The sequence below is a fragment of the Pleurodeles waltl genome, chromosome 5 (assembly GCF_031143425.1).
Source record: "Pleurodeles waltl isolate 20211129_DDA chromosome 5, aPleWal1.hap1.20221129, whole genome shotgun sequence".
Taxonomy (NCBI): domain Eukaryota; kingdom Metazoa; phylum Chordata; class Amphibia; order Caudata; family Salamandridae; genus Pleurodeles; species Pleurodeles waltl.
The window spans coordinates 1,202,032,642-1,202,047,603 of NC_090444.1; the positions used below are offsets into that span (position 1 = coordinate 1,202,032,642).

General features: G+C 44.4%; 1 protein-coding gene across 1 annotated transcript in view; it reads left to right on the top strand.

The window, feature by feature from the left end:
* LOC138297105 (uncharacterized) overlaps positions 1-14,962 on the top strand; it is a 648,847-nt gene that overhangs the window by 355,052 nt on the left and 278,833 nt on the right. Inside the window, exons 35-36 of the mRNA XM_069236605.1 lie at positions 1,661-1,893; positions 8,396-8,534. Coding sequence (XP_069092706.1) covers positions 1,661-1,893; positions 8,396-8,534 — 372 coding nt within the window. The remainder of the gene's footprint in view (positions 1-1,660; positions 1,894-8,395; positions 8,535-14,962) is intronic.

Genomic DNA, 14,962 nt, shown 5'->3' on the forward strand with positions numbered 1-14,962 from the left:
ATGCACTTTTAAGGTTTACCTTTCCTGGTAGTGAAAAACTCCCAAAGTCATTTTTCACTAATGCAAGGCCTATCCCTCCCATAGGATAACATTGGGATTGCCTTATTACAACTTAAAAGTGTAATTCATAATTTGGAAGAGCTAAACTGTTCCAGTTTGGTGTCTCTAGAATCACAATTTAAAATCACAATTTATGGTGAATTTGGATTTTAAATTACAGTTCTGAAAATGCCACTTTTAGAAAGTTGGCATTTTCTTTCTTTAGCCATTTGTTGCCTGCTGCCTGTTTCTGAGCACATTTGTGGTGGGTGACAGCTGCACTTTGTGTATTTCCCCTAGACAACCGCACCCTTTGGGAGCTTATGTATGGCGTGATGGGCTATCCTTGGCAGGATGAGAGGAAGGAGCCAGGCAGGAGCCAGGCACAGCCTCACTTACACACACACACACACACCTACACACACACACACACCTACACACACACACACACACACACCTACCTACCTACCTACCTACCTACCTACCTACCTACCTGCATAACCCCCTGTAGTGAGTCTGGTGTCAGAGCAGGAAGGACAGGGCCGTTCTGCACTTCAAAGGCCTGTCTTTGAAGTCTCCCACACTTTCAATTTAAAGGCCCAACTGACTATAAGTACTTGACCTCTGACACTACCATGTCAGTATACTTCTGGACCTGTAAAGACTCTGTCAGGAAGAAGAACTGCTGCGCTGCTGAGGTACTGCCACTCTGCTGGACCGCTTCTATGCTGGGCTCTTGTTTTGCTTTGCCAGGATGAGAAGGACTGGACCTGCATCACTGTTTTACTGTTTGAAGTGTTGCACAAATACTTTACACATTTTGTTAATTCTGAGAGCTCTGTGCCATGCAACCACCGGGTGAGCACAGGTTAATTTAGGGGTGGCTGATGCCTTACCCTAACTTGGATTGTGGTTTTCTGCTTGACCAAGGCTTACACCACCAGTCAACCAGCAACCCAATTTCTAACACTAAAGTACTGCCCGATATTGTCCAGAAAATCAACATCAGATTAATCTCATAGTTTTTATAAACTGTCTGTGATCCTTCAAAACCCTTATTAGGTTTGAATGAGTGCTTAACATCCTGTCTATTGTAGAAATGATTATAATACTATCCAAGACTTCTCTTGGCCCTCTAATACCTAAAACCATACATAAAGTTCAGATCATGCTATCTAATGTACACATCCAAGGCTACACTTCAGCCTTTGGCAGTATGGATCTCCAAATAAGTGACCAGGGTCTCCATACTGCATCCATTCAGGCCACAATTATATTCAGGATGGTAGCCAGTACCAAACAGCTGATGTTCATGTTTCATATTCTTTGGCTTCCCTGTAATGTAGTCATTAAGCTAGTCAGCTTATTATTTAGTCATAGTTAGCAACCTGCCTTTCAACTATATGTTCCAATTCTTGCCCCTTTAGACAAATGTATACATTGCAGACACATACATATGTTGTGATATTGTTTTTGCATTCATCCATCCTTTTTTGTCTTGGAATACCACTGTTCGAGGCATTTATCTCGGACCACATACATTGTCTAACAGTGCTCCAGTACCTAGGTGGCACTACTCTTTATTATGTTTCAAAAACAAACCTTTCTTGTTCTAATTCAGCAAACACCAGTGGAGACAAGACAACTGAGTGCCAACCAGCACCAGAATGTGTGGAAGACCTCAGAAGAACTTCACGGGCTTCATAATCCCATAACAGCCTATTCTTTGCTGAGATCTTTCCTAAAACTATGGAAGCAGCTTGAGTTATTTAAGGATGTGTGGGGGCGGCTGAAGCTCAGCGTTGAGGAGATCAACAGTGTCGCTCTTTACAAGCAGTTTTCTGAGCTCTATCGGTGAGTTTAACTGAGAATACATGCAAGATATATATGGAAAAAATACTGTATGCTTGTTGTGTCTATAGTCTTTAACTAAGGCCCTTCTTCATTTTGTTCTAAACTCTTTTGTTTTCAGTATATGTAAATAAATTATAGATAAATGTTAAGAACTGACTACAAGCAAGGAGTGACTTCCAGGCACAATCCTGATTGAGGTTATTGATTTAATTGTTCCTTTCCTCCTCCTGTGTGGGCTCACCTGTGGGAGCTGGAAGCCCTGTCCAGACTTTCTCTTTGAAAAGTGTTGATTTCATACATTAGTGCTGGGAAAGCCACACCACTATCAGGCTTTCAGTGATAACAAAAAGCTCTGACAATAGAAGGGGCTAAGCCTACTGGCCTCATTTGCCTCCTCCCACAGTCTCCCTATAAAAGAGCTACTTATAAGGTCAGTAAATTGATTACTGATAATTAGGAAAACACCTGTTATTTATAGCATAGTGAAAGTATCACTCTGTAAAAACTAACAATTACGATCATCAAAAGTACATTTGGCAAACAGGTAGACCCTATCTCAAATGAATGGGTGGGGACCCACTTCATTTTTACTTTTCTTTTCTTTTATGTTTATCCATATTATCTATCTATATTTATTTATCTACTGCAGGCAAGTAGTGGCATAATATTCTCCAAGGAGCTCCATGACTTATAGAGGTACAAGGCAGATTGTAGCATGAATCTATATAGAATTCTTTAGTGACATTCAATATTCTTAGAATGTACAGTTCAGACTACATCATTTTGGATTACATAAATGCAAGAGTGCTAACCAGAAGAAGGTTAGTCTAAGATCTAAATGAATGGAGTGAGTCAGTGGTACGTGAAATACACATTGAATGACACTTCTAGTTCTAATCTAAAGCAGGTTGCAGTGTGCCTCTCATTATACTATTAAATGTAATGGGGTGAGATAAACTTATGATGAATTATATCAGTTACATTTTCTTGGACTGATTCTTACAAGTTCCTGTGCAGTGCACACAAATACAAATCAGCACTTCAGGAGGATTCCAATCATATAAGTTGTATAACAAATTCTTACATTAAGATTGGGGTAACAAATCCAGGATATGTTTAACAATCAAACAATGCATTTGGAATTTGGTAAATGTATATGATCCTTGTTCTCCAGGTGTCTCTGGTCATTTTCAATTCCCCCACACTCTCCACATACTCTTGCGGCAATGTATGCTAATGTACTCATTGTGTTTATGAAGAACCTTGTGTTTTAAATGGTGTAATAGAAATTGAATAAAATATGGGTTTGAAGTGACAGATATTCTATATATTCCTTATTTTATTTAATCCTTTATTTATCTTTTGAATGTGTTTTTAATATATAGAACACAAATGACAGGATTCACCAGCCATTACCTAAATAGGCAGTTTTCATCTGTTGTCTCATTCTAAAATCCTCAGCTCATTGGATACTCTGACAAAGCCCTTTGGTAAAATACTGTGCTGCCTCCTAGCCACTCCACATGCAAGATCCAGCAGGGTTACCCTCTGTTTTTGTTCCTTTTAAATGGATATGTTAGATCTTTGCAAAATCTACTTAGGGGTGTAGAGTGCAGTTTCAGACCCATGCAGACAACATTCTGGTACTTATTAAGATTGAGTGAAAGTACTGACAATGCCAACTTGCTGATTTGCAAAGATCAGAAAAACAGTTATATAAGAGTTACCTTCTACTTAATGGGTCTAAAATGGAAGGTATGCAGTTTGGTTTGGACCAAGTGCCAGATTTGAGAACCTGATAAAATATTTCTTCTCTCTGGACTTTGTGGGCAATGTAGTGAACTGTACAAAAAGAACAGAGGATGGACGGAATGCTGAACAATGCAAACATTCACCCCCAGTCACAGAGATCTGGGTTTAATCCCTCATTTTATTTTTGCTCACCACACCACCCCAGTTTGGACCCAGCCATATGCAAATCAGTCTTGACCCTGTTTATCATGGGAACAGTCCAGCCCGAACTGCCAAGCCAGGTCCTCCCAGGACCAGAAACAAGCATCCTAGGACCGGTTTCAGGGTATCACCCCTTCATCAGCTAGGCTGACACTATTATTAATAAAACAATACAAAAATGCCAAAAATCCAATACGTAGACCCTCAGACATACAATTTTATAGATTTAGATGAAAACAGCGCATAGAAGCGCAAAGCGCCAACTGTGGTTATCAGGTCGCGCTGGACCGGGACAAAGTCACAAGTTCAGGCTGACTGCGATGAAGCACGAGGCATTTACAGGGACCCACTTGGGTCAGCCGAACACACTACCCTAAATCCTGGTGCTCAGTCTGCGCAGCATTACCTTGCAAGGCTTTGCATCGTCCAGCGTCAGTTCCAAGAAGCTGTACGGTAAGGGTTTGCAGGGCTTGAAGTCGGTTTGCATTGATCCCGGGGAACGGTGTGGCAAGGTGTTTTTTAAAATTGTTTTTATTGAGTTTAAGCATAATACAGAGAAAATCAAGACACGTACTACAGACAGCGCAGATGGAGGAAGGGGAGAGGGTAGCAAGGAGGAATGGTGACAAGGTTATACAACAGATCTTAAAACTATTTCAACCATTAGGCACAGCCCACTTACATTGCAGTGTTCACACATTGCTCTATTGATGGTACACATCTCCATTTGATGTGGAGAGTAACTTTCTATATAAGACGGAAGGGCGATAGGGAGAATGGGTGCTCAGTGTACCGAATACTGTGTTAGTGTAATATATGTTCAAGTCACTTCGGCAAAGCGGGCATGCAGGAGACAGGGGGCATGTGTCTGCCCTTCGAGTACTGTGGAGCTTCTCTACTATGCATAAAGAATAGAAATGGTTCCCAGATATGTGTGAGCGGGAGCGAACTGGCATCTGCTCCCAGTACATGGAGAGTTGTGTTTGGCAGTATGTGATGTCCCGTAGCCAAGCCTTGAGAGTGGGAGGTAAGCACCGGCCCCAGTGCATGGCAACTCTATGTTTGGGCAAGAGCGTAGCTATGAGGCGACAGTCCTGAGCAGGACCATCTTTCGAATAACCCTAGAGCCCCACTAGTGGATTGCTCAGCAGCACATATTCTGTAACAGTGCGTATATGTTTGAAGATTCCCTCCCAGAACCGCACCACCCCAGGGCATTCTCAGAAGAGATGCAGAAAGGTGGCTTGTGGTGAATTACAATGCAGACAGTGGGCTTCCTCCATGAGCCCCATCTGGTGAAGCTGGTGGGAGGTGCGGTACAGGCAGTGTAGGAACTTAAAGTGTATTAGTCTTAGTCTATAGTTAGGTGACAGATGTTTCATCTGATCTCAGCAATAGGACCAGGGAGGTGCAGGGAAGGTGATATGCAGTGTTCGACATGTTGCACGTAGTTGGTGGTACAGCAGTGATTTTAGTGAGGTGGTGTGTGCAGCCACTGAGGGTTCGAAGGGTGGGATAAAATGGCCATTTGTGTAGAGATCAGAGAAGGGGCCAGATGTATGACCATTTCATTTTGCGAGTTTTGCGAGTCTCTAATTGTGATTCATTGTGAAACGCAAATAGAGACTCACAAAATGAAATGTACAAATGTGTCTGAGACACATTTAGCGATTCACAATTGACCTACCTCATTATTATTCATGAGGGAGGACGCAATTTGAGACCCCATTAAGAATGGCCGCACTCAGAGGGATGGTGGCCTGCTTTTTTTTAAATAAAGCAGGTTTTCCTTAAAGAAAAACAGAATGCATTTCGATCAAAAAAATGAAAAGTTTTCTTTTAATTTTTTCAGAGTAGGCAGTGGTCCGTGGGATCACTACCTGCTCTGAAAAAATATGTTTGCTTGCATTCACAAAGGAGAAGGGGACCCACAGGGACCCCTTCCGGTTTGCAAATGGATTACCACCAACTTAAAGTTGGTGGTAACTGTGATTGTTTTGCGACTGCAGTGACGGTCACAAAATAATCTTACATGGCCCTGCGACTCACTGTTAGGAAGGGACGCCCTTGGCACGCCCCTTCCTAATAGCTACTCGCAAAAACATTTTGCGATTCAGTAATGGATTACTGAATCACAAAATGGGATCTGTACATCCGGAAATGCCTTTTTCTGATTGCAAACGGTCTGATTCTGCGAATCAGGCCGTTTGCAGCCAGGAAAAAGCATTGTACATCTGGCCCAAGGTCTTAAGGTCCCTCCTATATGCCTTTGCCCTGGTGCCAAAATCAAGTGGGGGCGGGTAATTGAGGGTTATAACCGATCGGGATGGAAGGAGATTACATGTCAGAAAGCCAATGTGTTTTCGCAAACTATCCAAACCCAAGCATAAATAGTCAACTGTGTCTGCAATGTGGTTAAAGGCCAAGGATTGGCATGGTCTGTTTCGATGGCCATGTGTGGTTGAAAGAACATCAGATGGATCCAATAGTGCAAAATGGTGCCTGGGCGCACATAGCATAAAGTGGCATGTCTGGAGCAGCCAAGCTGCCTTGAGAGAGTGGTAGAGTGAGAAGTTCCCATCTGATTCAGGGTTGTTTTGCCAGCCCATGTTAATGCTACCAAATTGGAGCTTAGACGTCGAAAGAAGTGTGCTGTGAGAGGAAGGGTGATGTGGAGGAATAGGTGTGCGGTGAGGCTTTGCTTGGCTTGCTGTCGCTTTGTGTCGATCCTGGGGAGCTGTGCAGCGAGGCTTTGCAGGGCTTGACGTCGCTGTGCATCGGTTCCAGTGGGCTGGCAGCTGCATGGCGGGGCTTTGTGGGGCTTTGCGCCTCCCGACTTTGAGTCAAGTGACGCCTCCAGCGGTGGGGAGAGGCTTTGCAATGCTTCACTACAGTTCAGATGAACACCACAGAAGATAGAGCACCTTAGGCCCACTTCCAAGGCAGGGCAGACTGATAGCGTGTAGAGTCCAGGTGCAGATGGCTCAAGACTGTGATGTCCCTGAGACATGGGAACAGAGGGCAAGCTAACAAGCCCTTGGAGATCACTTGTGGTGGGAAGGCAGAGTACTTCCAGCAGAGTCATGGAGCAGCAGGCAGCAATGCAACTAGCAGAAAAGCAGTCCTTCCAGAAAAGCAGTCCAGTTGAGTTCTTTGGGCAGCACCACAGTCCTTCTGACAGAGTCCACTGGTAGGTCCAGAAGTGTCTGATTTTATATGCCTTTGAAGTGGAGGAGACCTCAAAGAGTGGTTTTGAAGCCCAGTCCCGTCTCACAGGAGATCTGTGAGGGGTTATCAGTCCTTTGTGTGGGGTCAGGCCACTACCCTTCGAAGTGAAAGTGAGAGCCCCTCCACCCTTCCTGCCCAGTAAGACCCACCAGTATGCAAATGAATGCAGATGCAGTCAAGTGTCCTATGTTTATGGCTGTCTGGATGGAATGGACAAAGGGAGCTGTCACCCAGCACAGACCAGACGTGGATTGGAGACAGACTGTAAGGCACAGAAAGCAGTGAGAGCCGGGGAATGCCTACTTTCTCAAAGTGGAATTTAAAAAATAGAAATGTTAAATCCAACTTTACCAGTAAGCAGGATTTCTCACTACCATTACAAGCATACCAAACATTAAAACGCCACTCCTTTCAGATCAGAAATTACCACTTAAAAGTATATAATGGAATTTCCAATGCTGGCCTATGAGAGGAGCAGGCTTATCAATAATGAAAAACAGTTTTGGTAGTTTTTCACTACCAGGACATGTAAAACTTAAAAGTACATGTCCTGCCTTTTAGATACACTGCACCCTGCCATGTGGGCCCCATAGGGCCCTACCTTAGGGGTGACATATGAAATTAAAGGGGAATTTCAAGGCTTGACAAAGGATTTTAAATGCCAAGTCGAGGTGGCAGTAAACCTGCACACACAGGCTTCGCAATGGCAGGCCTGGGACATGGTCAGGGGCTACTTATGTGGGTGGCACAATCAGTGCTGCAGGCCCTCTAGCAGCATTCAATTTTTAGGCCCTGGGCACATGTAGTGCACTTCACTAGGGACTTATCGGTAAATTAAATATGGCAGTTGGGTAGGAGCCAATGTTACCATGAAGAGGGAGCACAAGCACTTTAGCACTGGCAGCAGTGGCAAAGTGCGCAGTCCTAAAACCAGCAAAAAGATCAAAAAAATGGAGGGAGGCAAGCAAAAGCTGGGGGATGACCACCCTAGGGCTGTCAGGTCTAACAATCATACTGCAAGCCTTGCTCATAAAAAGAAAAGAAACTATAAGAACAGCAGCAAATCCTTCTTTACTTACACAGGTGCGGCCCACAGTAGGTGGCAGCAGTGCAAGCTACACACACACACACACACACACACACACACACACTTGCATGCACAGACACACCCACCCATACTATCCCTCCACCCGACCAGGGCCAGATTATATGTATTCACCGATTGCACCCTAAATGTGGAACAGAAATTCATTCCTTGTGTAAACAGAGAAATACCATTTTTATAATCCCTGCTCTTTCTGCTCTCTGTGTCCATCTTTAGAGTGGATATTCTGTACCCTAGTCTCAAAGCACTAGCCAGGCAGATGGGGAAAGAAGACGAGTTTGAAGCACTCTTGACGAGCACGCAGAACATACATCCACCAAAAGGAGCCTCGGAGATTACTATCAGGAGCCGCCAGGTAAGGAGAGTTTTTGTAGGTCTGTCTGCCAAGGAATACTTTCCACTGTGTAATATGGTGTGGGAGCACATGTGCTGTTTAGAGGGCAGAACTTTGAATAGAGGATTGTTTTTTGAAGAGACAGCAGCTGCATGGTGTAGGAAGGGCACCCAACCATCCGCAGCAAAACCTCTTGGGGTCACTTTCCCAGGATAATAGACCACATGGGCTCTGATAGTACAGATTCTCTACAAACGAGCAAGAAACACGACTCTCTGTAAGTGAGTCAGTGTGCCTTACTTTTCACCGTGTGAATACACTGCTTCATCGGGTAGCCGTATGTGACATGGGCCCACACCATGTGAGTTGTGTAAGCCTGTTAATTTGAAAGTTGAAAATTTTAGATATCTTGGTATTAAAAACTGAGGTTGATTCAATGAAACATCTGTTGTATGCGTGTGCCATAATCTTTCATTCTTAATATGCAAGGCTATATTTCATATAAACACATTATTTATAAATCTAGTACACTCTCTTGCTCGTTTTCTGCTTCCCCAAATTAAATTATTTGATTTTTCACATTTTCATCTGTGCTGAAATCGAATACTTCTAACTGGAAATTGCCATTTTACTGTCTATACATACCTGGTGGGCATAGGTTACTTTCAGTAGAAAACTTGATAAAATTTCAGTAGCTAAACATTCTAAACCACTGTTTGCTCGTCAATTGTTTTGGACACCTGTTGATGCTTGTGTAGCTACCCTTCTATAGACTATGAGGTAAAATTTTATATAATCTTTTATATACAATTATGTTGTGGCAGTTAATTTAATACAGTGGTAACTACATTTTTTTTTTTTTCAATTTATTTATCTCCTTTTATCCAATGGCGGCCGGCAGCTTTAGGAGGGAGGGGGGCGGGCGGGACACACACACACACACACTCATTCTTTCACACACAGGGACGCACGCACGCACGCACATCCATTAACAACACTCATACCATTCAAACATGCACGCACGCACCAAACATTCATTTTAAAAGATCACACACACTCATTCTTTCACACACACACACGCACGCATGCACATCCATTAACAACACTCATAACACTCAAACATGCACGCGCGCACCAAACATTCAATTTAAAACATCACACACATACACACACACACACACACTTACCTTCAGCCTCCAGGTCCCAGAAGGGTTGGGACTGCTGCCTTAAGGTCAGCCAATGAGGGAAGGCAGCAGTCCCAGCCTCGTCACAGAGTGAGACTGCTGACCCCACCCCACTCTGTGACGAAGTGTCACTGATTGACACTCGCCCTGGGCACTTCAGGGCTTAAACCTGAGGCACCAAGGGAGAGTGTCAATTGGTGACGGTTTCCTCGTCACCCAGGGGAGGGCCTCGAGGCACCTTTGCTGAGCCGAGGAGGTCACGCCCATAAGAGCTGTGACCTCCTCAGCCCAGCAAAATTCAGCTCAGGCAGCCAGGAGTGTGCGCAAATTGCGCACATCTGCTCCTGGCTGCCTCAGCTGAACATGGAGAGTGTCTGTCAGGCTGACCTTTGTTCAGCCTGACAGACACTCTTCATGAAGGGCAAAAGGTGGGGGGGCGTGGCCCCTCTGCCCTAAAGTACGGGCTGCCACTGCTTGTTTTAACCCAAATACCATGTGGTATATATTTATATTTCGCTCAATTTAATAGTGATAAATATTTGCCTTGTTCTGTATTTGTTTTTGGTTTGAGTCATCGTTCTTATAAATGTCAATACTTTAAACACAGAAGTTAAATATATTATTATTAGGTGTGTTGGTGGGAAGGTGAAATATCACCAGAATATCAGAGAAATACATTCAGAACGTTTAAATCCGAGGTTCCCAACCTGTGGTCTGGGGACCACTGGGGGTCTGCGAAGCCTCCTCAGGGGTTCAGCGACTGCTTAGAAAATCAAATAATATTAACAGATTAGGTCCCCACCTTTATGTAATGACTCAGTGGTGGGTCCCTGGAATCCAAAAAAAGATTCAGTGGGGGTCCCTGGGCTCCAGTAATGATAAAGTGGGGGGTCCACAGAAGTCAAAAGATTGGAAACCACTGGTTTATATGATATTTTGCCTGTCAGCTCTGGAACAGAGTCATATGACACATATGATCTCAATGTATTTCTATGTTGTTCTGATGTGCGAGCGTTCCCTCACAGAATTCTTCAGGGGGTCTTTCTTTTTGCGTTATGGTACCGGTCAGGAACATGTGTTTTTCTAATTGTTGCAATAGTTTTTTATTTCTCACTGCACTTTAATTAACCATTGTCTCTGTTAGGAGACCATGGTCAATCACTTCCAAGGTGCTGTGTGCTAATAGGGAAAAAGGCTGCAAACACTGTTTTTGGTCATCCTGTTTCTTTGAGGGGGTGAACATAACTGACGTTATTCTCTCTAGCGTAATTACTCGTAACTACTGCAAAATCTTTTGCAATGATGCATAATTATGTGAGAAGCAAATGCACTCGTGTCCAAGAAGGACCTGAGTATGCATTATGCTTTAAGAAAATATCCCTAAATGTTACAAGTAACAAACAGCAGAAGCCAGTAGCCTCTTGCTCTCTCTTAAATTGTGGTTGCTATGCTTCTGTGGTAGGATTTGTACTCCAAATTACTCTCAAATACTCAAGATGGCATCATTTCTGTAGTTTTGTATCACAAGTGTATGAGTAATTACTGAAATTACTCGGGTGTAGTTAAACTTTCCCCCAGGCTTAGTTTTTTTATATCACAAGTGATAATACAATAATCTTAATTCAAAAAGCACCCGTTCCATGAATGTGCCTTCATAGCGAAGTTGATATCTAGATTACTTTCTGAAAGTGACATTTGAAAAGGACAATTTCTCATAGATAACATTTCTCTGGATGTTTTTTTATGAAAAGATGCTAATTGAGGTGATGTAATATGGCATGTTTTAAGGGGACATACTAACTTAAGAAAGTATGGGGGTTATTCTAACTTTGGAGGAGGTGTTAATCCGTCCCAAAAGTGACGGAAAAGTGACGGATTTACCACCAGCCGTATTACGAGTCCATTATATCCTATGGAACTCGTAATACGGCTTGTGGTATATCCGTCACTTTTCCGTCACTTTTGGGACGGATTACCACTCCTCCAAAGTTAGAATAACCCCCTATATGTTAATTTGCAACTACAGAGTAGTCTTGTAAATGGATTTGGTGAGGGTTCTAGCCTTTATGGTGGACTGTAGGGTAAAAAATGCTATTTTGTTCAGCAACAGCCATTGTCAGTGTGCAAAGGCAGCAGTATGCCCTAAAAGGAATAGATTGTCCCTTCAGAGCTCCTTTTGCACACAAGCTAAAAAAAGCAAATGGAACTCAAAAGTCACAAGAGAGCCATCTTGTATAATTCTCAAAAAGTAACCAAAAATCTATGTGATACTTAAGGTTTTTATTTAATTGATGCATTTATTTGACTACTCTTGTAACTATACACAGACGTGCTTACAGATAAAACAAGGAAAGCCAAAGAGTGTAGTACCTTTGGTCACAACACTATATATTGAAAGGCGATATACAGTACGTTCACCTTTTCTCAGAATTGGTGCTAATGTTGGGTTCACTAATCTCATCAAATTCTGCAGAGTGGGTTGTATGTCCTGCCACTAAATGCAGATGTGCTGTCCGTTGCACAACACACCATCAACTAAGCCATGTAGGGCTACAGAAACACTGTGGCGCATAAAAAAATACACTTACTAACAACTCCAACCTATGTTGAAAAAGTTGTAAATCAGGATTGTGCCTGTTATCATGTGAACACAACCAAATGATATATCAGCAAATATTAATGAAGTACTCATATTTGACAATAGAGAAAAGATGTTCTGAAAGAATTGGTTTTTAATATTTTCCTCTGATGTTGACTTTAGAAGCTTCCCAAACTATACTTTCTAGCTCAGCAAAGAATGTTATTACCTGAAGGTTGTCCTCAGTAAGCAGAGAATAACTCATTGAGTAATAGTTAGAGTAGTGAAACAAAGCCTATCATTAGAATTATGGTTAAATTCTCTTTATTCGTATTTCTGCAACAGAAAAGAAACAGTGATGCATAGATCATTGCAGCGCTCTTCGCAAGTACCACATTTCTAAATAGCAATAACTCACCCAACAAGAACCCCCTGCATATCCTCCTCTCGGGGTACTCACTGTGGAAAGGCATAGAAAATATGGCTCTCCATCACCTGTTAGAGATCAGTCTACTTGGTTGCTGCCAGTTGGGTAGGGGTGGTAACTCCTGTCAAGCGTAAGAGGTGCAGATACCTAGGGCATGTAAGCTCTCAGAACTCCATTGAGAGCAGAAAAAGGTATGTGCACCAGAGCTCACTATAGGAGTCATTCTGCGCAGCAAGGGTGAGTGTGATTTTTTTCCATCCCTAAAATATGCCATAAATGGTGTAGCCACCCCAGATGTGTTGGGATGTGCCCCCTACCCCAGTGTGTTAGGATGTTCTGTAGGGCTGCACCTAAGGCCAGCACTCTATTATGTCCCCTACAGGATTAGAGTGGGAATGTGAGTGCATTTGAGAGCCCCAAGACTGTGTAAGGGGGGAACTGTGGAATGTGCGTGTCTAGATGTGTGTCAATATCACCTAAAATGGTGTCCCAGTATTTTGTAAGCTTAGGACAGTTGCACAACAAGTGGAGCAGCATCCCAGGAGAGCCGCAGCCCCTCCAGCAGTTGGCAGACTGCATTGGATTACCCTTGTGTAGGCGCACTGCAGTAAGGTACCAGTATGTGGCAATCCTGGTGGCGGTTTGCATACTGGCTGCATTTCCTGCAGTATGTCACACCCTGTAATGCTCCTCCCACTCCTTTTGTGTCAGCTGCCCCTAGTTCCACTTCCCACCTCCTCTGGCCCGCTATTTCAATGAGCCATGTGGCTTGTCACAAAATGGCATACAACTCGGTGACTAGACGCTGATCCAAAGTTTTCCTCACCAACCATTTCTCAAAAGGTGCAAGAGGTCTCTTCACCCCTGGACGGATGTGTGAGCCAGTGCTGAACCTAGAACACTTCCTCTCTGATTTGGGTAGGTTAATGTCTGTGCAGAGCTGGTCGGAAGGGAGCAGGCCGTCCTCATCGAACAGCTGTCTCTCAGAGCGACATCTCACTCGCTGCCATGCAGACAACTCCATCTGGTCCATGCCTGGCGTAAAATCCATGTTACCCACGATTGGCATCAAAGAGGAGGGGAGTGAGAATAGATCTTTTTGTAATCCCACTTGATCCCATACCTCCATGGTGGCTGTAGTGACAGGGGAGGAATAAAGGCTCCTCGGACGATGTGATTTTTTTATGGAAGGGGACATTCCATAGGTGTTGCCTAGCTACTGCCTGGTCCATGAATAGCCAGTCCTTCTCAGATTCCTCCCTGCCCCACTCTTTCACATACTGAAGTATTGCAGAAGATTCGCGATACCCATGCCTCCTTCACTTGGGTGCCTGTAGCTGTGTTCCTGCCACATCCGAGAGCAACCCTCAGCCCTGAGAAAGCGATTAATTTCTGTCTGTAGGGACTGGATCATGCCTTACGGAGGTGTAACCGGGAGGGTCTGGAATAAGAACAAGATCTTGGCCAAAACATTCATCTAGAGGGCATCCACGAAGCCAAGACAGGAAAGCATATAGGGGGTCATTCCGACATTGGCGGGCGGCGGGCGCCGCCCGCCAAGCGGGAACCGCCAATTGGCCATTCAGACTTTCCCGCTGGGCCGGCGGGCGCCCGCCAAGGGAGCGCCTGCCGACCCAGCGGGAAAGGCCCTGCAACATTGAAGCCGGCTCCGAATGGAGCCGGCGGTGTTGCAGGGGTGCAACGGGTGCAGTTGCACCCGTCGCGATTTTCACTGTCTGCTATGCAGACAGTGAAAATCATGCTGGGGCCCTGTTAGGGGGCCCACGACACCCGTTCCCGCCATCCTGTTTCTGGCGGTGAAAACCGCCAGAAACAGGCTGGTGGGAAGGGGGTCGGAATCCCCATGGCGGCGCTGCTTGCAGCGCCACCATGGAGGATTCTCCCAGCCGGGGGTAATCCGGCGGGAAACCGCCGGACCCGGCTGGGCGACATGCCAGATGAAGCACCGCCAGCCTGTTGGCGGTGCTTCCGGCGACCTCCACCCTGGCGGTCATAGACCGCCAGGGTTGGAATGAGGGCCATAGTTTTTCCACCGGGAAAGATCTTGTTTGATTTGGTGAGGCCAAGTAAATCCCCAGGTAGGGGATATAATTAGTCACCCATTGGATTGGATACTGCCTTGCAAGGTGCACTACTGTCACTAGGGGAGATCTAGAGGTTAAGGACCTGTGATTTATGGACATTGACGTAGAATTCCGCCACCTGTAAGATCTCCAATTCAGCCAAAAAAGCCGGGAGG